The sequence below is a fragment of the Thamnophis elegans genome, chromosome 4 (genome assembly GCF_009769535.1).
Source record: "Thamnophis elegans isolate rThaEle1 chromosome 4, rThaEle1.pri, whole genome shotgun sequence".
Taxonomy (NCBI): Eukaryota; Metazoa; Chordata; class Lepidosauria; order Squamata; family Colubridae; genus Thamnophis; species Thamnophis elegans.
Window position 1 is genome coordinate 4,559,558 of NC_045544.1, and position 26,438 is coordinate 4,585,995.

Genomic DNA, 26,438 nt, shown 5'->3' on the forward strand with positions numbered 1-26,438 from the left:
GCGGATTTGTGGTGGAACCGATTTATAAAGTAGGGAAGTCAATTAAATTTGAAAAAGGAAAGTGCTTCAGTAGCGGACAAAACCTGTACCGCCCACCATGAAAGCTGGAACGCCCACTAGTGGGCGGTAGGGACCAGGTTGACTACCACTGATTTAGACTAATATTCCTCTCTTCAGTTCTTTTGGTTTAAGGTCAAAAAGTCTCAGGAGCCAGTTCACTTGAGCCCCTTGTAATGATCTGCCCAGAATTTCTTCAATTCCTTTGACTGAAACAAAGACGTATTTAAAAAGTCAGTTATAAATGGAGTGAAAGTAGTCTTATTTAATTTTATTATTTCTGTCTCTTATATTCCTCTTGCTAGTTTTTATTTCAGATGAAGAAAACGGGGGGGGGGGGGCATGCTTACAGAGGTTTAGGAAATAATTGTGTGGTGTTGGTGCAATTCAGACCGCGACATTGTGTTGCAAAGGAATACCAAAGGAGCTGTTGGTTGTTTTGTTTTTTGTTAGGTTGGAATCCTCTTCAGAAATTTGTCAGGTTTTCGTATCAGTTTTGAAAAGCTTACGTTATGGAAAAAGTGAGGCATTTATGGCAGGATTAAATTAAAATACACATCACCATGGAAACTTCTTTCAAAAGATTACTTTTTTTGTTTCTAAACATGCATAATTACCGTGACCCGTCAAAACCGCGCTCGACTAAGCCGCACCCGATTAAACCACGTCGCTGATGTCATCAACAGGGCGAGAACAGCGACCGCGGAGAAAGAAGGGCGCTTTAAATAGCGCTTTGAAAGCAAGCCGATTCAACTTAAGGTAAGGGTTAGGTTTAGGGTTAGCTTTAGGGTTAGGTTTAGGGCTAGGTTAAGAGTTAGGTTTAGGGTTAGGTTAAGGGTTAGGTTTAGGATTAGGTTTAGGGGGGTTAGGTTTAGGTTTAGGGCTTAATTTTAGGTTTAGGGTTCACAGCGTGCTTCTGTCTCCGCACTGTTGTCGCCCTGTTGATGACGTCAGCGCCGCGGTTTAGTCGGGCGCGGTTTAGTCGAGCGCGGTTTTGTGGTGGAACCCATAATTACAAATAACGTTTTGTGGATCTGGAATAAATATTCATAAATAACTGCTATTCTATGTCCATATTCTGTAGCAGGGGGTCTCCAACCTTGGCAACTTTTAAACTTATGGACTTCTCTCTGTTGGCTGGCGGAGAAACTCCGTTGAAGTCCACACATCTTAAAAGTTGCCAAGGTTGGAGACTCCTGTTCTATAGCCCCCATCCCACCATCTGCCCACTGGCACTCCAAACTGTCCTTCTGTTACCAGTCTCTAGAACCCGCCTATGCCCCCCCCACACACCTGGTTAATGCCCAGCCGCAGCACCCACTTGCCCATATTCTGTAGCGCCCACTCATGGCACTCGCCCCCACACCCTCCTGCCCATTCCTAACTCTCATTTACTAGCCTGCCTGGGCCTCTTTCCACATCGTGGTCACATCAGATCCTCTGACTTAACAACCTTAGCCGTTCTCACATGACATTAGCAAGAGGGGACTGCCGAAATTGCTGTTGCTAAACAATGTGGGCACATGACATAGCACTTTACAATCGTGGCGGTCCACTAAAGCGCGCCCGATTAAACCGCGTCGCTGACGTCATCAGCAGCGCGACAACAGCGACCGCGGAGAAAAAAGGGCGCTTTAAAAAGCGCTTTGAAAGCAAGCCAATTCAAGTTAAGGTAAGGGTTAGGTTTAGGGTTAGGTTGAGGGTTAGGGTTAGGTTAAGGGTTAGGTTGAGGGTTAGGTTGAGGGTTAGGTTTAGGGTTAGGTTTAGGGGGGATAAGTTTAGGGGTTAATTTTAGCTTTAGCGTTCACAGCGTGCTTTTTTCGTCGCGCTGTGATGACGTCAGGTACGCGGTTTCGTCGAGCGCGCTTTAGTCGAACGCGGTTTTGTGGTGGAACCCTTTACAATTGCGTTACTTGGTGATGAAAATTCCAGTCCCAATTGCTGTCACAACCTGAGGACTACCTGTAAAGAACAGAACAATCAACAAACTGTTTAAAAGTAAAAGAGGAAGACCAGATATGAAAATACAGGCTGAAAGAATAAAATAATAATATTACATCATTGTTACCAATGTAAACTCTCTATAAATTAGGAAGCAGGCTGTCATTTGAATTTAGTACTTGTAACGTAAAACTAGGATCGTAAGAGAAATGGGCAAAAAGTAAGAACTCTCTAGAAGTATGTACTTATTCAGTTATTTGAGAGTTAACCAGTTTTGCTATATTAAGGTATGTGAGACTTTAAAAGAATTGATTTTTATCTTCCTGTCACCATAACCAAATTTGGCAAACTCCAGGAAGGTAGAAATCCATTTGATCAGAAAGAAGACTCTGAATATAGAAGGTGTCAGAATGAGTTGGATTTTTTATGCCTGATTAGTCTTAATATTCCTATTAGAAACATCAATATAATACAGTATAATATATCTGCCTTCCAGAGTAGCTTCTTAGCGCATTAAATCAGGAGAGAGAGAATCGAAGTTTATTTCAGCTTGGATACCGTGATGTAATTTAAATATCTTGGTCTGAGAATATAAGGAAAACATCCTGGGCCGCAAAGACTGGTTGCTTTCCATGCCCAGAAATGTATATTGTGTGAGAATTCCCTTGGCTTGTTCATAATACAGGGGCAGGAGAGTCTCTTGGAAAAAGGCATACATGTACCATGTATCTAGGAGATATCTTATCTGCTAGTAATAAGAAGCTTAGTCCTATGGATAAAAATAAATGTCAGTCAACACATGAAGATGATTAGCCAGATACTCAACTCCACCTTAATTAAACCCGTGTCAGAATGGAGAGCAACATTAGAGATGCACCGTGGTACCTGGAGGGTTTTTCCTTAATACTTTGCATTGCTATCTTCAGTAATTGTCACAAGGAGCAAACACGTGTTGGGCACATAATGCCTTTAGGAGAGCTGGAATAAATAAGGTATCACTTTATTCAAACCTGCGTCTAGAAGTCTTGGCAAAATGCTCCTACTGACTCCCTGCAATGGATCAGCAGTGCTATCCAACAATGCCATCTCTCAATCGCTAGGACTAAATTCTGTTTTATATGCATCAAGATGAGCCACACAGCAAAATAAAAACTGTGACTGACAGGCAGCTTAAGTACAATCAGACATCTGTTGGTTTAAATGTTGACACGTAGCACAGGGAGGTGTGTTGCACCAGAGGATCAGAATAGGTAGCCACCTCCAAACTGCTAGTGCATTTGTGTCTGTGATTCCACAGACTTGCATCGAATCAACGTTATAAATTACAGGTTGTTCTCAGCCCCATATCCAGTAATATTGACAGCCTTTCCATGACATCAATAGTCAAATCAGAAACAGAGCAAATAGATAGTGGTGATCCATTTGTAAATCTGGGTTCATACCGCCTTTCCAGCATCAAAGCGTTGGATTTTGGATGATCCCATGCCGAGTAAAATTATAACTCCTAGCAAGTTCCAAATTTGCAAAATGTATTCACAAATAAGAGTATTATTCATAAATCATATTGATCATGCTAAATACCATGTTAACAAAGCAGAAACCTTACAAGGGAGCTTAAGTGAGAATATTGAGAAAATATTTTAGAAATATGCCTTAAATGTTCCCTATAGCAAAAAATCTACACTTAAGTTCTTCACATTTATGAGTCAAGAGCACCATTGATTATTATACTAAGACAAAAATCGTGGTTTACAATTTTGTGATAATATGGTTACTTTCTACATCCCAATTTTTTTAAAGCAAATAACATGTAATAACTTTTCCTTAAAATAAAAAAACCAATATAACAGTTTCTGCATATAAATTACAATGGGCTTTTATACAAAACTATGCAATATTTTATGCTTTTGAGTGACATCTAAATAGTATGAATTCCTTTTCTATCAGCACTCTGTTAACATCTTGTTTTGAAACTATAACTGATATTTGTATAATTATTTCTATTTACTTGCATGATACTTTTTTATACTTTAGGTGCATCTTGGTTTTTCTATTTTTTAAAATCAGTACATGTTCACATTAAAGCAAAAATGGAAATTAAATGACTATTGTTTGTTGTCTTGATGGTGGAATAAGATAGTATTGTTTAAATAAATAAGTAAACCAATATGTATTTCTTTATGGCTGTTAGTTTGTTATGAAATGATACATTTCTTAGCACATACTCTCAAACCAGCATTGGGTTTAATTTTCTTTTTGTACACATTCAATGTTTGGGGGGGAAACTTCAGTGTTTCATTTTTGCTATAAACTTTCCATCTGGATCTTCCTTTGGATTGCTGGCTGCAAAATCTTCTTAATGGAAGGAATTTCACAAATTCTTGCTCTAAGGCCTAAAATAGGGTGAATATTTTGTCACATTTTCCCAAGTCTGCAATCATGAAATCACAAAGTTAAAGCGATTGTAACACAGTATAGGTATCTTGGCTAAGTTCTGAGAAATGCACTCTACATGGGGCTGCCCTTGAAGAGTGTTCGGAGACTGCAGTTAGTCCAGAATGCAGCCGCGCGAGCGATATCAGGTGTACCTCGGTACACCCGTGTTACACCTATCCTCCGCAAGCTGCACTGGCTCCCTATTAGTCTCCGGACATGTTATAAAGTGCTGGTGATTACCTTTAAAGCCCTACATGGCACTGGACCAGGATATCTGAGAGACCATCTCCTGCTACACACCTCCCAACGTCCAATAAGAACTTACAGGTTAGGCTCCTCCGGGTGCCGTCGGCCGGACAATGCCGACTGGCGACCACTCGGGGGAGAGCCTTTTTTGTAGCTGCTCCGGCTCTGTGGAACGAGTTACCAGCAGAGATCCGGACCCTTCCCACCCTTGCGGCCTTCCAAAAAGCCACCAAAATCTGGCTGTTCCGGCAGGCCTGGGGTTGCTGATTCAAATCAGGTTCAACCCCCCAATTAAACCGGATGTATGTTGGGTTTTTAAACTGTTTGTTATTGTTTGTATTCGCCCCCTGTATGTTATTTTATTTGCATTCGTATTTGTAAGCCACCCTGAGTCCCCCGGCATATAAACCCATTAAATTACGAATTATTAATTACAAATGTCTGAAAAGGATGTCTCTATATTTCCTCTATATAAACTAGAGGGGGTGGGGAATGGAGACAGAGAGCAGGAACTGAGTTTGTTGATTTTCATCCTGGCCACAGGTAGTCAATAGAAGAACTAATTAGACATTAGGAAATCATATATTTTGATGCACCAGAAAAACTCAACATTCTGAGAAATGTTTTAAGGGAGTGGTTTAATACGCTTCTATGGACTATAGGATAAATGACCTTGTTTGTGGCTCGGATCGTTTTTCTACTGCAAATTCTCTGGACAATTGGCTGTAATGTTCCTGAATGGAAATGGGAGCCAGTCAGTATTGAAGGTATTATAAGCAAGGCTATTCCAGTGTATTTGGAGCCGAGGTGGCGCAGTGGTTAGGGTGCAGTACTGCAGGCCACTTCAGCTGACTGTTATCTGCAGTTCAGCGGTTCTAATCTCACCGGCTCAAGGTTGACTCAGCCTTCCATCCTTCCGAGGTGGGTGAAATGAGGACCCAGACTGTGGGGGCAATTTGCTGACTCAATTTGCTAAAAATCTGTAAACCGCTTAGAGAGGGCTGAATGCCCTATGAAGCAGTATATAAGTCTAATAAATAAATAAATAAATAAATAAATTTATTTGCTTGGCTTTTTTTTAACAGGTAATCCTTGGTTAACAGCAGCTGGGACTAGAACTACCGCGACTTAAGTTAACATGGTTATAAAGCACCACATCACATGACTGCACTGCATGAAATACTTTTGCTGAAAATATTCGATGTTAGTGTTCTTAATAGAGCCGAGGTGGCGCAGTGGTTAAATGCAGCACTGCAGGCTACTTCAGCTGACTGCAGTTCTGCAGTTTGGCTGTTCAAATCTCACCGGCTCAGGGTTGACTCAGCCTTCCATCCTTCCGAGGTGGGTGAAATGAGGACCCGGATTGTTGTTGGGGGCGATATGCTGACTCTGTAAACCGCTTAGAGAGGGCTGAAAGACCTATGAAGCGGTATACAAGTCTTAACTGCTATTGCTATGGCTAATTCAATCATGAAATGCCATCTTTTAACCATTAGATGGCAACAGAATATTATAGTGCGGTGTTTTAAGGCGCCAGTCTAGAAATCAGAAGAGTTCTAGTGCTGCCTTAGGTATGAAGCCAACTGGGTGACCTTGGGCCAGCCACTCCCTCTTACTCTTAGCCCTCTGAAGGCTAACTTCCATAATTTTGGCACGAAAACTGCAGGGATTAATTCAGTCAGCAGGCGTTGACACTCGCCAAAAGGCACACACCCCCACCGCACCCCCCCCAAAGAGAGACCTTAAGTTTTATTAAGCATTTTATTCCTTTCCTAAGTGCCGAAGTGTATTATTGGCATGTAACTTCACAAGACATGACTTTATTTTTTTAAAAAAAAGACAAGATTTTTTAAAGAAATGTAGTGGGAGTGTATGCACACAGATCAGAGGTGGGTTCCTACCAGTTCGCACCTATTCGGTAGAACCGGTTCGTCAAATCTACCAAACCGGTTAGAAGAGGTTCCACCGGGAACCTGGACCCGGAAAGCAGGCGACACCTACAGAACGGGTTCCAAATTTTTTTGAAACCCACCATTGGCAAGGATCTTGTTAACTTGACAGCTTTAAGACTTGCATACTTCAATGCCAGAGTTTCTGAATAGCTACTTTGACCGACCTAAGTACTAATTCATAATTTCATATCTGGTCACATGGGCGGCAAGCCACTCCCATTCAGTCACATGGGTGGCAAGCCATTCCCACAAAGGAGGCCACACCCACAGAGTAGGTTCCAACAATTTTTGAAACCCACCACTGACACAGATGTGCATGAGAGTTATGTTAGATGTGTCACTAGTTATGATAGACATATTTTTTAACCCGAATATTAATCAGTAAGAGAGCTGGCAGAGTCCAGAAGAAAAATGCTAAAGGCCTTAGAAGACGGGATATGCTGGCTCTCTTAAGAGGCCCTTTTTTGCTTTAGATGAAGGGTTATACTGCTTCCTTAAATTTACCCTTCCTTTTTTTTTTAACTGAAAGCTATTTTCTTCATTTGTTACATTAGTTAATTGTGTGAAAGGAATCCTACATTTTAACCTACGAATCATGATACTCTTGGAAATCCTATGCATTATGCTTAAGATTCTAAAATACTCGCCTGATGTAGGTATTCTTGAATTATAAAACTGTAAATTGCATTCAGGGAGTTTAATGAATAAATGGTCCTAAAAACTACACTATGTTTTATCTATAATTGTCACTCATAAAAAGATTACAAGATCAAGAGACTATGATAAAATCAGAAACGAGCAATCAGGCAAAAAATATTTTTCTGTACAAGAAAAACAGCTGTTTAGGAATAGAATAAAATTCCAAAGCACGGCCGCAACAAGCCAATATGATAATAGTCACCATGACTATTATCATGATAATGAATACCACAATTTAAATGTAAATGTGTTAAAATATTGACATGTATACCTTTTAAGACATTGATAAAATACTATGGAAATCTGGATATATATGTTTCAATCCTAAATGTATTCAAGCACTTTTTATGCCATGGTGTATTTAACACTGCGCTAAATCACGGTTCGTTGCATATGCCACAATGGCTAAATTTGCAAACCACTTTGAATCAGAATCAAGGAACACGCTATAGTTTGGGACAACAAAAAGGCAGGAGAAAGGGAAAAGAAGAAAGTTGGAACGACCATTATCGAAACCTTTGATAATAAAATACAATGTTAGATAGAAAATGGTTTATTTTCCCTGTTTCTTGTTAAGCTTTATTTTATCGGACTAGTAAGAATATTATGGTTCTTCATACAATGCAATGATTCACAATACCCTTTAAAAGCAGGCAACTTTTGATAGATCACATTTTAACAAAAAACATAAAAATCTTGGTGGTGGTGATGAAGGCTGCAGTTGCCTGGGTAACTATGTTTTAACATTATGCTGAATGGTGGGACGGAGTTTCTTCAAAAGGCTTTCATCCTTGGTTTACTTGATAGGAAAATGACGCACCCACATTTCGTTTTCTAACAAAACTTCTGAGTTCCTATTTTGGAGATTGTTCACTAAATCTCAATCGTATAATTTCAGGAAGGCTATTGAGTTACACACACACACACCCCAAACAGAGATTACATATAATCTAGAATTAAAACACCCCTTCTTAAAAATATGATTCTCTTAGTGAACGTTGATCTTGATCAGTCAAAATGCTTATATCAAACCCCTTTACAATCTTGATCGTCTTTCTTTACTACAACTATCATCTACAAAAGAAGCTATTTTCACAGTCTATAATCCATCTTGCAAGGGTTGTGCGATACTCTTGCAAACTTTGTGTCTCCAATGTGAAAGCATGGCTTTGGTCTTGGGCGTATTACAAAATTCTGTAACTGAAAACATCAGAACAACTTGATGGAATATCAAGGATTGGGCTTCAGCTGGTGATACATCTGGAGGACATTTCTCACTGTCTCCACGTATTTACCATCAGGGATAGGTTTCCTCTGGCTTCCTGGTTCCAGGAACTTCTTAATTGTGGGAATGTGACTAATCCTTGTTTTAAAAGCCTAGTGGAGAGATTGAAAACACTTTCATCAACTGGGCATTAAACAATCAAAATGCTACAATTATGACACAAGTCACAATAGACACACGTAAAACTGACCACGTTTAATCCATTCGGTAAAATCCTTCTCCAAGCTCATGACATAGGCTTTAAATTTAAAGGAATACTAAGATATAGTAGTAAATAAATACTTCAGTTATTTTCCCATACCTGCAATTGAGGAAATTCATTCAGGATAGTGGGGACTTTTTCCTCTACCATTAAAATAGTTTCAAAGAGGTGAATGTCTGCCAAGCTAAACCGATTGCCAACAAGGAAATCTTGTCCATGATCCTTCAGCACCTGTAAGGACAAGAGGATTAGACCAAATCTAACAGCAGCCATTCAGTGGTCTCCAAGGTCCTGGTGGAGAGATCTTCTATGAGTTAATTAAGAAATGAATGACCCTTGTTTAGTGTGCAAAACAAATGTTGAAATGATGGTTTCACTGCCATATATTACTCAGAAGGAGCACTATAGCCATATTTATAGCAATAGCAATAGGAGTTAGACTTATATACCGCTTCATAGGGCTTTCAGCCCTCTCGAAGCGGTTTACAGAATCAGCATATTGCCCCCACAGTCTGGGTCCTCATTTCACCCACCTCGGAAGGATGGAAGGCTGAGTCACCCTTGAGCCGGTGAGATTTGAACAGCCAAACTGCAGAACTGCAGTCAGCTGAAGTAGCCTGCAGTGCTGCATTTATCCACTGCGCCACCTCGGCTCTTGTAGCAATAGGAGTTAGACTTATATACCACTTCATAGGGCTTTCAGCCCTCTCTAAGCGGTTTACAGAGTCAGCATATTGCCCCCACAGTCTGGGTCCTCATTTCACCCAGAAATGAGATGAGGGTGGAAGGCTGAGTCAACCTTGAGCCAGTGAGATTTGAACAGCCAAACTGCAGAACTGCAGTCAGCTGAAGTGGCCTGCAGTACTGCACTCTAACCACTGCGCCACCTCGGGCTTCCCTTGCCATTATAGCAACAGCACTTAAGAATTACAGTATATATCCTTCCACAGTTTAATGAAGCAGCGAACACCTAGAAGCAAACAAAGTAATAGCCAAAAGCCAACATGGGTTTGTCAAAAACAGATAATTCCAGACTAATCTTATTGCATTCTTTGACAAAGTGATAAAATTAGTGGACCAGAGGAATGCTGTGGATATAATTTACTTGGACTTCAGTAAGGCATTTGATAAAGTAGACCATAACCTACTACCTGATAAGAATGTGGCTTAGACAGATGGAGTTGTAACTGTAGTCCTCAATGGAACTGCATCTACATGGAGGGAAGTATGCAGTGGGGGACCCCAAGGCTCTGTTTTAGGCCCAGTACTCTTCAACATCTTCATCAATGATTTGGGCAAGGGGATAGATGGGGAACTCATCAAATTTGCAGACAATACCAAGCTAGCAGAAATAGCCAACATTCCAGAGGACGGGCTTAAGATACAGAAGGATATTGACAGACTTGAACACTGGGCCCTATCTAACAAAATGAAATTCAAAGGTGAAAAGAGTAAGATTCTACATTTAGGCAACAAAAACGAAATGCACAGGTACAATATAGGTGGTACCTTGCTCAACAGTAGTAACTGTGAGAGGGATCTTGGAGTCCTAGTGGACAACCATTTAAATAGGAGCCAGCCGTGTGCAGCAGCTGCCAAAAAAGCCAACACAGTTCTAGGCTACATAAACAGAGGGATAGAATCAAGATCACGTGAAGGGTTAATGACACTTTATACTGCCTTGGTAAGGCCACACTTGAAATACCACAACCAGTTTTGGTCACCACAGCATAAAAAAGATGTTGAGACTCTAGAAAGAGTGCAGAAAAGAGCAACAAAATGATTATGGGATTGGAGACAAAAACATATAAAGAACAGTTGCTGGAATGTCTAGTTTAATGAAAAGAAGGACTAGGAGTGACATGATAGCAGTATTCTAATATCTCAGGGGCTGCCACAAAGAAGAGGGAGTCAAGCTAATTCCCCCAAGTACCTGAGGATAGGACAAGAAGCAATGGGTGGAAACTAATCAAGGATAGAAGCAACCTAGAACTAAGGAGAAATTTCATGACAGAACAATTAATCGGCGGAACAACTTGCCTACAGAAGTTTTGAATGCTCCAACACTGGAAGTTTTTAAGAAGAGATTGGATAACCTTTTTTCTGAAATTGTATAGAGTTTCTTGCCTAAGTAGGGGGTTGGACTAAAAGACCTCCAAGGTCTCTTCCAACTATTCTATTCTATTCTATTCTATTCTATTCTATTCTATTCTGGGATATACATATTTTCTGAGTGTAGGACTCAGCACATCTCTCAAGACATCTAGGCTTCAGACAGAAAAAAAATATCCACCACTACACATCCCTGCTGTAAAACAGAGGTGAGGGACCTGACCGAGGTGGAGCCGAGGTGGTGCAGTGGTTAGAGTGCAGTACTGCAGGCCACTTCAGCTGACTGCTAGCTGAAGTTCGGCGGTTCAAATCTCACCGGCTCAAGGTTGACTCAGCCTTCCATCCTTCCGAGGTGGGTAAAATGAGGACCCAAATTGTGGGGGCAATATGCTGACTCTGTAAAACCGCTTAGAGAGGGCTGAAAGCCCTATGAAGTGGTATATAAGTCTAACTGCTATTGCTTTCCAGATGTTTTCATTCCTTCCAACACTTCCACCCAGGCAAGAGACTGTTGGAGTTGCAGTGCAACTGTAAAACACCTGGAAGCTATGGTGGGTGATCATTGAACTAAAAACATTTCTTTAGTAACACTTACCTTTTCATAAACTGGAAAATATCTTTTTGTTGCTTTATCTTTAATGGTAACCAGTTGGCGCTCTTGATCCTGCGGTGTCAAGAAAGGGAAGGACAAAATAAAGAGACTCAGGTCCGTCGTTCCTTCCACGTACATGTCAATCCTAGGAAGACAGAATATCCTCCATCAGTTTTAGCGCTTGTCTTACAACTCTATCAAGTGTGGATGACTTCCAATTCTTGAGTCCTTTTTTTTTCCAGAATGCCCTCTAAGCAAGACCACCAATTGGGCATCACGCTGAAAAAAAAGAACACGCAATAACTGCAGAAAAATTCTAAAATTTGAATGTCCCCAAATGTTAGCTACACATGAGCAAATCTTCCAGGAAATGTAATTTTAACCAGAGTTAAAAACTTGGTTTGCAGCTGCTAGAAGTTTATCCTTCCTTGGATTCCAGGTGACCAGTGGCAAGAGCGTGACCAGACAAATGCGCGCACGACAAAAGTGCGCCGACAAAACCACAGCGCTAAAACCGTGACGTCATCAACGCGCCGACAACAGCGCACCGACAGAAGCGCAATTTAAGTTAAGGTAAGGGTTAGGGTCAGGGTTAGGTTTAGGGTTAGGGTTATGTTTAGAGCGCGCTTCTGTCGGCGCGCTTCAGCGCTCATTCGTCAGCGCGGTTTAGAACTCGTGGTTTTGTCACCGCGGTTTCATCGGGCGCGTTTTTGTCGGTCACCCTTTTGTCGGTGAGCCGGCAATAGTAATACTATAGATGGCTATAGTAGCTATGCATAGCCCTGGAAGAAGTTCATACCACTTCAGTTTCTGTAATTCAAATAACTAAAGACACACACAAGGAAAGTTGCCTTTCAAGGACCAGCCTTGGTAAATTTTCCTTTGGCGTAAGCAAAGAAGAATTCTGAAGCATAATCCTAGCCCAGTGGTTGAGTTACTCCCAGCTTGCAGGCCAACATGAGAAGCTGCACCTGTATGTTGCGTTAAGCCACAAAGTTTGTTTAGTAACAGCAATAGCTCTGCATGCATGGCTCTGCCCAATGGATCCACCAACAACTGTCCTACAAGCTGTGCTTCCACTTCAGCTTCCCAGAAGAAATTGCGGGAGGGGGGGGGGGACCACATAAACAAACATAATGGAGCCTATCTGGCAAAACCACAGGTGTTCTGTTAGCTGCATGGGCTTCAGAGGTGGGTTCCTACCAGTTCGCACCTATTCGGTAGAACCAGTTCATCAAATCTACCGAACCAGTTAGAAGAGGTTCCACCAGTGGACCCGGAAAGCAGGCCACACCTACAGAAGAGCTTCCAAACTTTTTTGAACCCACCGTTGGTCCCTGGGATATGATTATTCTACACTGTCATGCTCATATTTATAAAACTCAGTGCCTCTGTGAAAGGTAAGGATGACTACTGCGTTTGTGGTGCAATCAGAAAACATTGTGCGTGTTGAAGTTGTTTTAACGCAACCCAAAGATGCCTTTTAAAAAAGAAGTTTACATCCTATTCTTATGCATGCCAGTGCTAGGTGTGAGGTAATTTAAGGTGGTTCTGACAAGTGTCGCCGGCATCTTCATATCCGGTCACATGGGCGGCAAGCCACTCCCATCCGTTCACATGGGCGGCAAGCCACTCCCACAAAGGAGGCCACACCCACAGAGTAGGTTCGAACAATTTTTGAAACCCACCACTGATGGGCTTGCAAGCAAAACTAGCATGTGCTGCTAAACAAGCCTTATGGTTTAATATGGTAGACTAGCCCATGTAGTATTTTGAGGAGTGGGCCACAATTTATTGCAGTGAGAGGGATCCTCTTATGTGACTGAATCAAAGGCAAGGACAATAGACAGGGCTCCGACTGGGATTTCCAGTTAGCTAAAAATACAGTGGGGACATTACAATGCTCTGTCCTTCAGGTTCGTCCCATACAGGTTGTATTTCGTAGCAATGTAACGGAGGATGGCCCGTGTCTGTACCAGCTTCATCCCGTCAATTTCCACCATGGGTGTTTGCTGAAACATGAAGAAGCCATCTTTGGAAAGAAGGAAAACACAGCAAATGTCAAATACTCTGCCTGCAAAGCACATGTTTACTTTACAACAGAAGCCAGGAGAAGCCAAGGTCATTTGGGGTTTGTTCCGGATTATTGCTAGAACACTGATATAAAGAAATTGTTCATTCAACTGATCTGGGTTTTGCTATTCTGTTATTAGATCTGCACAATATATCAAGACCTCGTGATGCTCAATGAAGCAATAAGGATAGTTTCATCCCAATATGCTAAGACATAAAACATGATTTACAAGACCACAACAGATTTCATACAACTAATAATATCATTATTCAACGCACTGCATGAATCCCTCCCTCCACTTCCCAGATTTCTATTTAGACAAAATCATCAGAGTGTCAGCAATATGCTGACTCTGTAAACCACTTAGAGAGGACTGTAAAAGCACTGTGAAATGGTATATAAGTCTAAGTGCTATTGCTACCTTACAGCTGGTTATATTAGGGATTTTAACACAGCTGATTTAAGGAATGTGCCAAGAGAAACAAGAGCCCTATTTAAAAAGTTACAGGACAAAAATGCACCTCTATATTCTGTTTGCAATGTAAAAATGTGGAAATGTTCTCTTAGAGCCTCATTCAATTTGTTATTAGAATAACCTTAGCTCAATAATACAAACAGATGTGTTCTGTGCCGTACTGGTCATCCAACCAGAAGTACGAACAGTTGTTTTGAAAAATAAACACATAGTCATATTCAGTTACAGCTGCCCAAATAAGGCCGTGAGTGTAGCATTCAAGGCTAGGAAGAATACAGCATAATGTTCCATCTGTATTACAACTGTCTCCCTGGATTACAATATTGAATTATTGAATTGAATTGAATTTTATTATTCAATTCAATTCAATAAAACATAAAACCAGAATTAAAACCAGAGATATTTAAGAGACAAAGAAATACACAATATATAGACACACAGGCACGAAAGACAATTAAAACGAAGACTTAATTCTATTATAAATGGTGTATTTTTTTTAAAAAATGAATAAGTCAAGCCAAGCCATTGAGCCAGAATTGTATTCCAAAGCCAGGCCAACAGCACATTCAGTTCCTGCAAGAACATAGATCAGCAAATAAGAGTTGTAGTTATTCTAAATATAAAATCTTGCAGGTTCTTAACATCTGTTGATGGGGGCTTCAGATGGTACCTTCATAAATCTAAGAAACATAGATTTGATATTGTGAAACTGGGTTCCACCACAAATCTGCGAAGCCCTTATCCGCGGAGACATAAGCGCAAAAACTAATTCGCGCCATTCGAAGCGCTAAGGAAAAACGCGACCATACCACGATGACATAATCGCAGAGGGCAAATCCGTGCATTCCCAAACCTAACCCTAAACCTAACCCTAAACCTAACCCTAAACCTAAAACAAACCCCTAAACCTAATCCTAACCCTTACCTTAATTGAAATCGGCTTTCTGCCACGGCGCCGTTTTAAAGCGCCCTTCTGTTGCCGCGCTGTTGTCGCGGCGGTGATGACGTGCGATGATGACGTCGCAGCTTTAGCAACGCGCTTATGTCTCCGTGGATAAGGGCTTCGCAGTTTTGTCGTGCCACGGTGAAACTGATCCAACAAATGAAGGATAATTTACATGTTCAAGGGCAGAGATCCTATGCCCTTCCAGATGTTGAGTTACAGCTCCCAGCACTCTTCACCACTGGTCTGGCTGGGAGCTGTAATTTAACATCTGGAAGGTCCCCTTAATAGGGGACATTGGTGGGGATTTTTAACTAACAGGTTTTGTGGTCTAAAAAAGTTGGACAATTCCTGGCTTAGAAGGCTTCGGCTTCCCAACTTTGCATTGGGTCATGATGGATTATGTTTGAGTAAAAATGTAACCATTTTTATTATGCATTGTTCTTCAGGAACAAGCTCTTCTCCATCACTCAAGAATTACAACGTCTGTTTGTTTCCATCCAAGCAGAGATTCAGTGCTATCGGTACACCCAAATATTTGCAGTTTCATCACAAATAACCTTGAAGGAGCTTCTCATATTGTTCTCGGGTCTCTAAAAATTCCTCTTCAAACTGAAAGACAGAAAGAAAAGATGCAGAGGGAATTGTTTTCAGAATTCTAGAACTCTGTTCACGATTGAGCGCAATCCACTGAGAAGAATTGCCGAACTTTTGCCTGTAAATAACCACAACTGAACATCGAGTACCTCAGAACAGAACTGAATTATCTTTTAGGGAGGCTTGTATATTTATACTGAATATTGTGCATTTGAAAAAAGTAACTTTTAGTAAGCCAGGTTTTTGCAAGCCAACTGTTATCTGAATTATACTTGCCAGCTGATAGAATTTTAAAAAGGCAAAACTTCAGAGTCATTCAAGTGCCTTGAAATTTGGCTCTTTCCTCTGCAATACAACCAAGAGTTTTGATATGCAGTTTTTTGGGTTATGCAAGTCAGATCCACACAAATAGCTAGAAAAAAAGCTACAGTAGTAAAGTGCGCGCATTACAAGACAAAACGATGCAATTGTGCGTTATTAATCTTGTAAATCACGTACTGTGGGGTTCAAAATGCTTATCCTACTTTTCAGCCTCTTACATGATCCTCAAAATTGCCCCTATTAAACGCATTACTGAACAATAGAAAAAAGACTGCACACATCATGGCGCATTTCACTCCGCCCTCAAGTCTTTTGCAGAGCTCATAAAGGAAAATCCTGATGTACAGGCAGGCCTCGACTTACAACAATTCACTCAGTGACCATTTGAAGTTACAACAGCATTTTAAAAAGTGACCTATGACTGTTTTTTTACACTTACCGACCATTGCAGCATTCCCATGGTCATGTGATTAAAATTCAGACGCCTGGCAACTGACTAATGTTTATGATATTTGCAGGGTATTGAGTCATGTGATCATCTTTTGCAACCTTCTGACAAGCAATATATTTATTGAAGAACCCAGACTCACTTAACAATCATGCTACTAACTTAATCGTGACCCGTCAAATGCGCGCCCGACAAAAGCGCGCCGACAAAACCGCAGCGAGAAACCCGCGACGTCGAAAGCGCTCCCACAAAAGAGCGGCGACAAAACCGCGCCCACAAAAATGCGATTAGGGTTAAGGTAAGGGTTAGGGTTAGGTTTAGGGTTAGGGTTATTATGTTGTTTTTTGATGGTGCGCTTTCGTCGGTGCACATTTGTCGGCGCGCTTCTGTGGGCGCGATTTTGACCTCGCGGTTTTCTCGCCGCGATTTTGTCGGCGTGCTTTTGTCGAGCGTGCATTTGTCGGTGAACCTAACTTAATCACTCCAGTGGTTCCCTTAACAACTGTGTTAAGAAAGGTCATAAAATGGGGCAAAACTCACTGAACAACTGTCTTGCTTAACTACATAAATTTTGGGCTCAGTTGTGTCCTACATTGATCTCTACTTGTAGTGGCCCGCCAACGGCCAGCAGAACTGGCAGCAGAGTCGGACAGTGAGAAGGTTGGGGAGGAACACGGGCCACTCCTGGGGGCTGAGGAAAGCTCAGACAAGTGCCCTGCATCGGAGGCAGAGAAGGAGTTAGACAGCAGTGAGGCAGAGGAACAGCTGGAGCCTGTTCCCAGTGTGCGCATGCGCAGAACTTCCAGAGGACAAGAACAACTAAGAAAGCAGGGTCAACTTGGGGGCAAAGCCACACCTTGGAGGTGATCGGCCCCTCTCATAGGAAACAAAAGAGGAGCGAATGGGGAGGGGGCTTTTGCAGGAAACAATTCACTCTTGAAATGACTAGGTGGGTAGGTGGGAAGCGTGGCACGACATAACCGCGAACGTCAAAAGTGCGCCGACAACACCGCGGCGCTAAAACCGCTATGTCAAAAGCGCGCCGATAACAGCGCGCTGACAGAAGCGCGATTTAACTTAAGGTAAGGTTTAGGGTTAGGTTTAGGGTTAGGTTTAGGGTTAGGTTTAGGGTTATGTTACAGCGCGCTTCTGTCGGCGCGCTGTTGTCGCGCGGTTTTGATGGTGCGGTTTTGTCACCGCGCTTTAGTCACACGCGCTGTCTACTGCGGTTTTGTGGTGGAACCGGCGGGAAGGAGGGAAAGAGGGGATGATTCCCTGCAAGCAGCAGGAAAATGCGTGTGTGCGCGCAGTTTCATTTGCGCACAAAGGGGGTACGTACAAGTATGCTGCTCCTGCAAGTGAGGATGTGTGTGTGCTCGCCTGTCACTTCTGTGGCCCAATTCTGAACAGCTCAAGACCCAGGAGTGGGCCGCAGCCCGGAGGTTGTGGACCCCTGCTTTAAGCATTGCACTTTGCTTCTCAATGTTGCCTGTCCTCACTTCAGGGTATTCTGTAAATCACCCATCTCTAACTTGGAATTGAGGATTCTGAGGAAGCAAGAGCTGGTTATGTCGGAAATCTACAACATGACTGTTTGGATTCTTAACAAGCGTTATATTTTCCAAAATCCAAGCCATTCCCACTGCAAAGAGGGGGGAAAAAAATACTTGCAGGGTTATTAGGAGTCAGTTCTATTGTGTTTAAGCTTCCTGAAGAAAAGAACAGGATATTATAGGGCCAGAAAAAACATTCACAATGCATAATATACAGGCAGCCCTTGGCTCTACCACTGCTAATTTAATGATAATTTAAAATTATGATGGCCTCAGAAAAAGGGGCCATCCTCAAAATTATGCCTGTTGTGCTACTCTCGTTGTCACATGTTCCAAGGTGGCGCAGTGGTTAAATGCAGCACTGCAGGCTACTTCAGCTGACTGCAGTTCTGCAGTTCGGCTGTTCAAATCTCACCGGCTCAAGGTTGACTCAGCCTTCCATCCTTCCGAGGTGGGTAAAATGAGGACCCGGATTGTTGTTGGGGGCAATATGCTGACTCTGTAAACCGCTTAGAGAGGGCTGAAAGCCCTATGAAGCGGCATATAAGTCGAACTGCTATTGCTATCACAATTCAGGCCCTTGGCAACTACCCCACATTGACAAACGTTGCAGTGTCTTGGAGTTGTGTGCTTGGAATTCGTGACCTTTCCAGGCAGTTTCTGCCAAACCACATCAATTGGAGAAGCCAGACTCACTTAACAATATATCATTAAGCAGGGTTCACTTAAGGATGACCGTGGTAAAAATGGTCATAAATGGTCACAAAATTAGGTCCGGTCACATGATGACTCACTTCATCATGTGAACTGTGTATCACTTAGCAACCAAAATTATGCTTGTTAAGTTGAGAACTACCTGTAGATCCTTCCTTGAAAATAGTTTGATTTTTCAAATTCCAAAAGATGATCCTTTTGGAGAGAGAAAAAATGGAAAAAAATATTCCGACAGCCTTCTGGGTCTATAAATAAGGAAGCACAGACCTCTACGCCAGCAGCTGCTAACAACCAGCGGATCTGTTCCATTCGGCCTCGTCCATTAAAATAATACAATTTAGGTTTATCAGCCATCGTTTCCGAATCTCCTGGGGTGGGGGCCTGAGGGGGGAACAAAACAAAGAACAAAAATTAATGATGGGATCATTCTATTTTCAGTATTTTATTAGGATTTATAGGCCGCCCTTTTCCCTGAGGGGACTCAGGGGATTCTGTTGCATGAACACAGGAAAGGCATGGCAGAGTAAAACTAATTGAGCAGATCAAGATATTTCAGAAGACACAGTTAAATACAGTTTTATTAACAGATATACTGATACTATTTAATATAATCTTTTTGTTGTTGTTTATGCTCCCAGCAATGGCTCCCAGTACAGGAAAATCGGTGACTTGACACCATACAGGGCAGTTCAGATAATTTTTTTCAACTTCTACCCTTTAAAAAATGCTATAGGGCACTGCACACCAGAACAACTAAACACAAGGATAGTTTTTTCCCCAAATGGCATCACTCTGCTAAACAACTAGTTAGTTCATAGTTCATAGTTTTATTGATTTGTATGCCGCCCACTCCCGAAGGACTCCGGGCGGCTTACAATAAAACAAGGGAGGGGGGAATAATACACTAACAATATTAAAATATACAACAATCACAATCTCCGGGGGGCTGGATATATCGAGGGCCCCCCGGCCTGCTGGAGCAGCCAGGACTTGGTGGCTTTGCGGAAGGCCGGGAGGGTAGTAAGGGTCCGGATCTCCACGGGGAGCTCGTTCCAGAGGGCTGGAGCTGCAACAGAGAAGGCTCTCCCCCGGGGAGTCGCCAGCCGACATTGGCTGGCAGATGGAATCCGGAGGAGACCTAACCTGTGTGATAGAATTGGTCTATGGGAGGTGATCGGCACTAATTCCCACAATGTTATTATTCCATTTGAAAGGTTATAAGGTATGGTTTGAAATGCTTTGTTTACCATCCTTCGCACCTGCTATGACACCACCTTGTTTTCTCTCTCTTTTCTTTTCTCCCTCCCTTCCTTCTCTACTTCCTTCCTTCCTCCTCCATACTGGACAATTTTCATCCTGTATCCAACCTTTCCTGTTCAGAGACTGAAAAGACATTAGTTGTACTTTTGGAAAACCTCTATGGAGAGCAGAACGGAAATGCTGCATTCACCCTGGGTCTTCTTGACTTCTTGGTGGCCTTCAGTATCACTGAAATGATGGTCTCCTCCTCCACCAGGGAGGTTCTCTTCTCAGCCAGTGTCGATCAGAATGAGAGGACCCTCGCTCCCTACTCTGTGGGGTCCTGCAGAGCTCTGTACTCTCTCCATTCCTCTTTAGGAGCCGAGGTGGCGCAGTGGTTAGAGTGCAGTACTGCAGGCCACTTCAGCTGACTGTTATCTGCAGTTCAGCGGTTCTAATCTCACCGGCTCACGGTTGACTCAGCTTTCCATCCTTCCGAGGTGGGTGAAATGAGGACCCGGATTGTTGTTGGGGGCGATATGCTGACTCTGTAAACCGCTTAGAGAGGGCTGAAAGCCCTATGAAGCGGTATATAAGTCCAACTGCTATTGCTATTCTATTCTCGGTCACTCATGCCTTGGTCCTCTCCATAATGGATTACTGTAACATGCCGTTAACAGGGCTGGTCTGGAAGAACATTTGCAAGCTACAACTGTGTCAGAGAGAGACTAGCAAGCCAGGGGAGGAGTCAAGCAGGGAATTAGCCTGGAATCCTTTATGTAAGTACAAGAGGGCAAAGTCTGACCCCCCCCCTCTTCCCCTCTCTTGAATGCACCATATCTAGTCTGGCCCAGACGCAAATGACTAATCTGGGAATATTCCTGTGTTAAAAGGCATGAGCAATAAAATAGCTAATCGAGCTCTTCACGTGAGGATCTTGTTGTCCACATCTAACATTCATCTTCTCAGACTCATTATCCGCTTGACTCTTGCCCCTGGCTCGCCCAATTTCTCCCCGACAATCTGGTGCAAAATGCAGTAGAAGGGAATAGTTGTGTGTACTCCTTGATCGGTGCCAGATAACACCTTTGACCTACGAGTTGCACTGGTTTCCAGTTTCCCTCCAGACTCAATTCAAGAAGCCGGTAATTCCCCTAGCATAAGGGCCAGGTTATCTGAGAAACCATCTCTTCTCAATTACATCTATCTTTCCTATCGGGGTCCGAAGGAAAGGCATAGTACAGCTCCCATTTACTAAGGAATGTCATCTGATCGGATCCAGGAGGAGAACCTGTTCTGCTGCGGGCCTCCACCTTATTGGCCTTTTGAAAGACCCTTAAGGCATGGTTTCGTCTTCAGACCTGGTGGGGGGGAAGGGGAGTCCAGTGTTTTTATGGCACCTGTTAGCTAGTTGTATTGTTAGATATTGTACAGATTATCCCCTCTGGCAAATTACATTTTGAATTGCTTTAACTCCCCCCCTCCCCCCAATGTTTTTTTTAAATTATTGAGTTATAACTCTTTATTCCTTTTTGGTTTTCAATTGTATCAGCTGCCCAGAGTTTCCTATGTAAGATGAGAGGCTTTGAATCGATCGAGCAATATAGTAAGAGTGGTAGAACAGTGACCGAGTATTACAATTGTGATACTTATGCCAACGAGGTGGCAAAGCAGCAGAAGCTTTAGGATAGTAATCACTGGTCTGGCACCACTTAAGCTCCAGAGGAGCCACAGAAGATCTGGGGAGCCTCTTAAGATCTGGTCACTTAAAAAATGTCTTGTTTTTGAAAGTACTATTTTCTCTTGAGAGGGAGGTGGTTATTTTAAGGTTAGCGTTAGTGCCAGGGCTCTGTGAGAAACTACTTCCATTCCCATATGAGTGGAAGGGGTGGCTACTGAAGCTGTTTTTAAAAAATAGATAAAGATCAGATGCCCGACGATTCATAAGCAGAAAGGAAGATTTGAAAAGGAGATCTGGAAGTCACTCCCTTGGCCTGCTAATATTTGATTTTCTCTGTCATCTTCATGGATGGCAACGGAGAGAACGAACTCACGATGTAGCATTTATTTTTAGGATTGGCTGTCCTGCTGTAGAAATATGCAGATAGGTAGAAAAGCCAACGTATTGCCCTGTTTGAAACTCTATTAACTGTTTCGTGGGGAATAACCGAAGATGACTTTGGGTGTGTGGCATCTACCAGTCATTTGACTGCAGGGGCTGAGCATAGCCAGTGCGATATCTACCACGCTCCAGATAAGATCTTAAATACTGTATTCTTTACGGGAAGAGAGGAGCCAGGAGCAAAAAATGTGCGCACAAAAAGTCTTGACGCATCTCAGAGGCTTTTACGAACTTCATCTGAAACGATGAGGGCAGCCAGAGAGAGAGAAAAAGGGCAAATTCCATTCTAAATGGAATGCTTAAGCGGAGCCTTGCAAAGAAAGGACATCGCTCACTTCATTTTTTTAAAAAAAATAGATAAAACATAGGCGGTGTCTGCTTGATAAAACCGATGCACAGGCAGTGCTGGCTTGATAAAACCATTGCACAGTGCTGGGTTTTCATTTTTAAAAAAACCCAGCCTGGTTAGCGCTCTTCTCTTTCAGAAACGAAATGTCACTTCCAAGTTTGACTCGATTCGGTGCCCAGGGAATTTCTTAAGAGAGACGTGGGAAGGATGGGGAGAAATCAGCAGGAAAATGGAAGGAAGGAAGGAAGGAAGGAAGGAAAGGGAGGGAGGAAGGAAAGGAAGGAAAAGGCAGGAAAGGAGGAAGGAAGGAGGACAGGAGGAAAATGGAAGGAAGGAAGGAAGGAAAGGGAGGGAGGAATGAAAGGAAGGAAAAGGCAGGAAAGGAGGAAGGAAGGAGGACAGGAGGAAAATGGAAGGAAGGAAGGAAGGAAGGAAGGAAGGAAGGAAGGAAGGAAAGGGAGGGAGGAAGGAAAGGAAGGAAAAGGCAGGAAAGGAGGAAGGAAGGTGGACAGGAGGAAAATGGAAGGGAGGAAGGAAGGGAGGAAGGAAAGGAAGGAAAAGGCAGGAAAGGAGGAAGGAAGGAGGACAGGAGGAAAATGGAAGGAAGGAAGGAAGGAAAGGGAGGGAGGAAGGAAAGGAAGGAAAAGGCAGGAAAGGAGGAAGGAAGGAGGACAGGAGGAAAATGGAAGGAAGGAAGGAAGGAAGGAAGGAAGGAAGGAAAGGGAGGGAGGAAGGAAAGGAAGGAAAAGGCAGGAAAGGAGGAAGGAAGGTGGACAGGAGGAAAATGGAAGGGAGGAAGGAAGGGAGGAAGGAAAGGAAGGAAAAGGCAGGAAAGGAGGAAGGAAGGAGGACAGGAGGAAAATGGAAGGAAGGAAGGAAGGAAAGGGAGGGAGGAAGGAAAGGAAGGAAAAGGCAGGAAAGGAGGAAGGAAGAAGGACAGGAGGAAGGAAGGAAGGAAGGAAGAAAAGGGAGGGAGGAAGGAAAGGAAGGAAAAGGCAGGAAAGGAGGAAGGAAGGAGGACAGGAGGAAAATGGAAGGAAGGACTCTTAAGAAAAAAGTTTTTAAAAACTCCTGTTTGTGAAGGCACTCTATAGTACAGGGGGTCTCCAACCTTGGCAACTTTAATCCTGGAGGACCTCAACTCCCAGAATCCCCCAACCAGCTGGGAGTTGAAGTCAGCCAGGCTTAAAGCTGCCAAGGTTGGAGACCCCCTTGTTCTAGTGTCTGTACCCCCTTCTCTTTTAACCCACCCTGCAATCTGTCCCATGACCACTTCAGGTTGCAAAGCCTAAATTCAGAAACCCTCCGGCGTGTTGGGACGCCCAAAGGGGATGAAGCCCCCCCCCCCGGCTTAACCTCCGTATTTGCGGCTCCATCTCACCGCCCCCCCCCCCCAAAAAAAGAATTACCTTCACTCAAACAAAACTTTTCCCACGGTCAAATCAAGCAACTCTGTAAGCAAGCAAGCAAGCCACCGTCCACCCACCCTTCTACTCCTAGTGCTCGGTGCAGGATCAGGTACCTCTCCGAGCAGGCGAGCCCCTCGCGGTCCCCTTCGCAAGCCTTCTGCTCCCGACCGAGCGTAGAACGGGAGAAGCGCGATCCGCGTCCCCTGCTCGCTTCTGCGCAACGTTCGGGAGTCGCCGCCGCAGCTCCGATTTATCCCGAGCGCGGCTCCCTCCCCCGCCCCAGCAGATTGGGAGGAGGGCGGGGACGAGCCGCCAGGAGGAGTTGCTTAAGACGGCTATTTTGCATTTTTCTCAAAGCTTCATGGGGACGCGTTTAAGGACGGCGGAGACGGATTCTGCAGGGTACAGACATCGCCGTCCGTTCCGTCTCTATCTACCAATGCAAGGATAACTACATATTTTCTTTTTAAATGCGCAAAATTAGTGCCACCGTAACCTCGAAGGTAACCTTGTTTTCTTCTTCATATACTTATGAGGTCTCCTTTCTCCTTCGGATGTGAGGGCGATCTGGCTGCGACATCTGTCACCCCATTGATCGCCAGGGTTGATTCGGCTGATCTGGCTGGCTAGGCGGGTGTCCCCTTCCTCCCTCACCGCTCCATGTGCGTCCCTCCCGAAGCTGCGCGCTCGGTGGAAGTGACGACCATCCCAGATAGAAGGAGTGTACCGATCTTCGGTCAAGGGTATACGATAGCTGCGCTCCCCTGCTAGAACCTCCAAACAAGCTCAAGGTCCATTTGTAGGAGAACGTAGGGTAGTCAAGCTTCCAAGACTCCAGACACATCCAAGTGAGGCGCTGCACGTGGCAGTTTGCCATTCTTTTTTTGCAGCTTTCACAGCTACCATTTCCCCGCTGTTACATTATACAGCATTATATAAATTAAGAGCAGTTGCTCCTAGCTAAAAAGCCCGGAACTACATACAGGATTGCTTTATTTCATTTTATTTTATTATTATATATTATTATATATTTTATTATTTATATATATTAATTATATTATATTATATTATATTATATTATATTATTATATTATATTATATTATATTATATTATATTATATTATATTATATTATATTATATTATATTATTATATTATATTATATTATTATATTATATTATATTATATTATATTATATTATATTATATTATATTATATTATATTATATTTATTATATTATATTATATTATATTATATTATATTATATTATATTATATTATATTATATTATATTATATTATATTATATTATATTATATTATATTATTATATTATATTATATTATATTATATTATATTATATTATATTATATTATATTATTATATTATATTATATTATATTATATTATATTATTATATTATATTATATTATATTATATTATATTATTATATTATATTATATTATATTATATTATATTATATTATATTATAATATTTATTATATTACATTATATTATATTATATTTATTATATTATCTTATCTTATCTTATCTTATATTATATTATATTATATTATATTATATTATATTATATTATATTATCATTATATCATGTCATGTCATGTCATGTCATATCATATATCATATTATATTATATTATATTATATCATTATATCATGTCATGTCATGTCATGTCATATCATATCATATCATATATCATATTATATATTATATTATATTATTATATTATATTATATTATATTATATTATATTATATTATATTATATTATATTATATTATATTATATTATTATATTATATTATATTATATTATATTATATTATATTATTATATTATATTATATTATTATATTATATCATTATATCATATCATGTCATGTCATGTCATGTCATGTCATATCATATCATATATCATATCATATATCATATCATATAGCATATCATATATCATATCATATCATATCATATCATATCATATTATATTATATTATATTATATTTATTATATGTATGTATGTATTGAAAGTCACAACCCCTGGTATGCCCAAATATGGGAGGAAGTCTACTGCTTCCATTCTCTGTCTATTGGCTCGTCACAAGAGACCATCCAGACAGAAACCCAATATTTTTACTGTTTTACTACTGGTGGTCATATTCTTCCAGCCCAGAATAACACCAGTTGTGAAGTCACAGCATCAACTGCCAGTATGCTTTCAGGCCAATGCAAAGTGCTGATTATTCACTGAAAGTCTAAGGGAACTTTTCCTTGCTTGATGAAGAACCTAGTGAACTTTCGTATAGTAATTGCTTTTAATCATTAGTGCACAAAGAGCAAATGGGCTTTTCAATGTGAATATGTTTTCAGAGCACAACGTGTGCTAAAACTTTGTCATTAATTTCAACTGAAATAACTATAAAATAATAAGCGAGAACTCCCTGGAACTGAAGCCGTGCTCGCCATGTTGCAGAAAATCAGGAGATTTGGACGGCGAGATCAAGAAAAAGCTTTATTGGGCCAAATAGTTCCGATAGAGATAGCAATTTCTAACATCTGAACAGCATTCTAATCCAAACATGCGTTCTTATAGTAGGTGCAAAGCATCAAAAGCACAGAAATATTAAAGCATTTCAATTGGTTAAGTTATTGCTAGGCAGAAAA

At 41.7% G+C, this 26,438-nt stretch overlaps 1 protein-coding gene across 1 annotated transcript; it reads right to left on the reverse strand.

Moving 5' to 3' along the window:
• Positions 1-7,868: 7,868 nt before the first annotated feature.
• Positions 7,869-24,049, reverse strand: LOC116507918 (glutathione S-transferase 3-like). The gene is made up of 7 exons (XM_032216333.1): positions 23,880-24,049; positions 18,915-19,028; positions 15,575-15,626; positions 13,422-13,554; positions 11,526-11,667; positions 8,918-9,049; positions 7,869-8,708 (listed from the first exon to the last, which is right to left on the reverse strand). The coding sequence occupies exons 2-7, from the start codon at positions 18,999-19,001 to the stop codon at positions 8,562-8,564; spliced, it is 693 nt and encodes a 230-aa protein (XP_032072224.1). The 5' UTR covers positions 19,002-19,028; positions 23,880-24,049; the 3' UTR covers positions 7,869-8,561.
• Between the last annotated feature and the right edge of the window lie 2,389 nt (positions 24,050-26,438).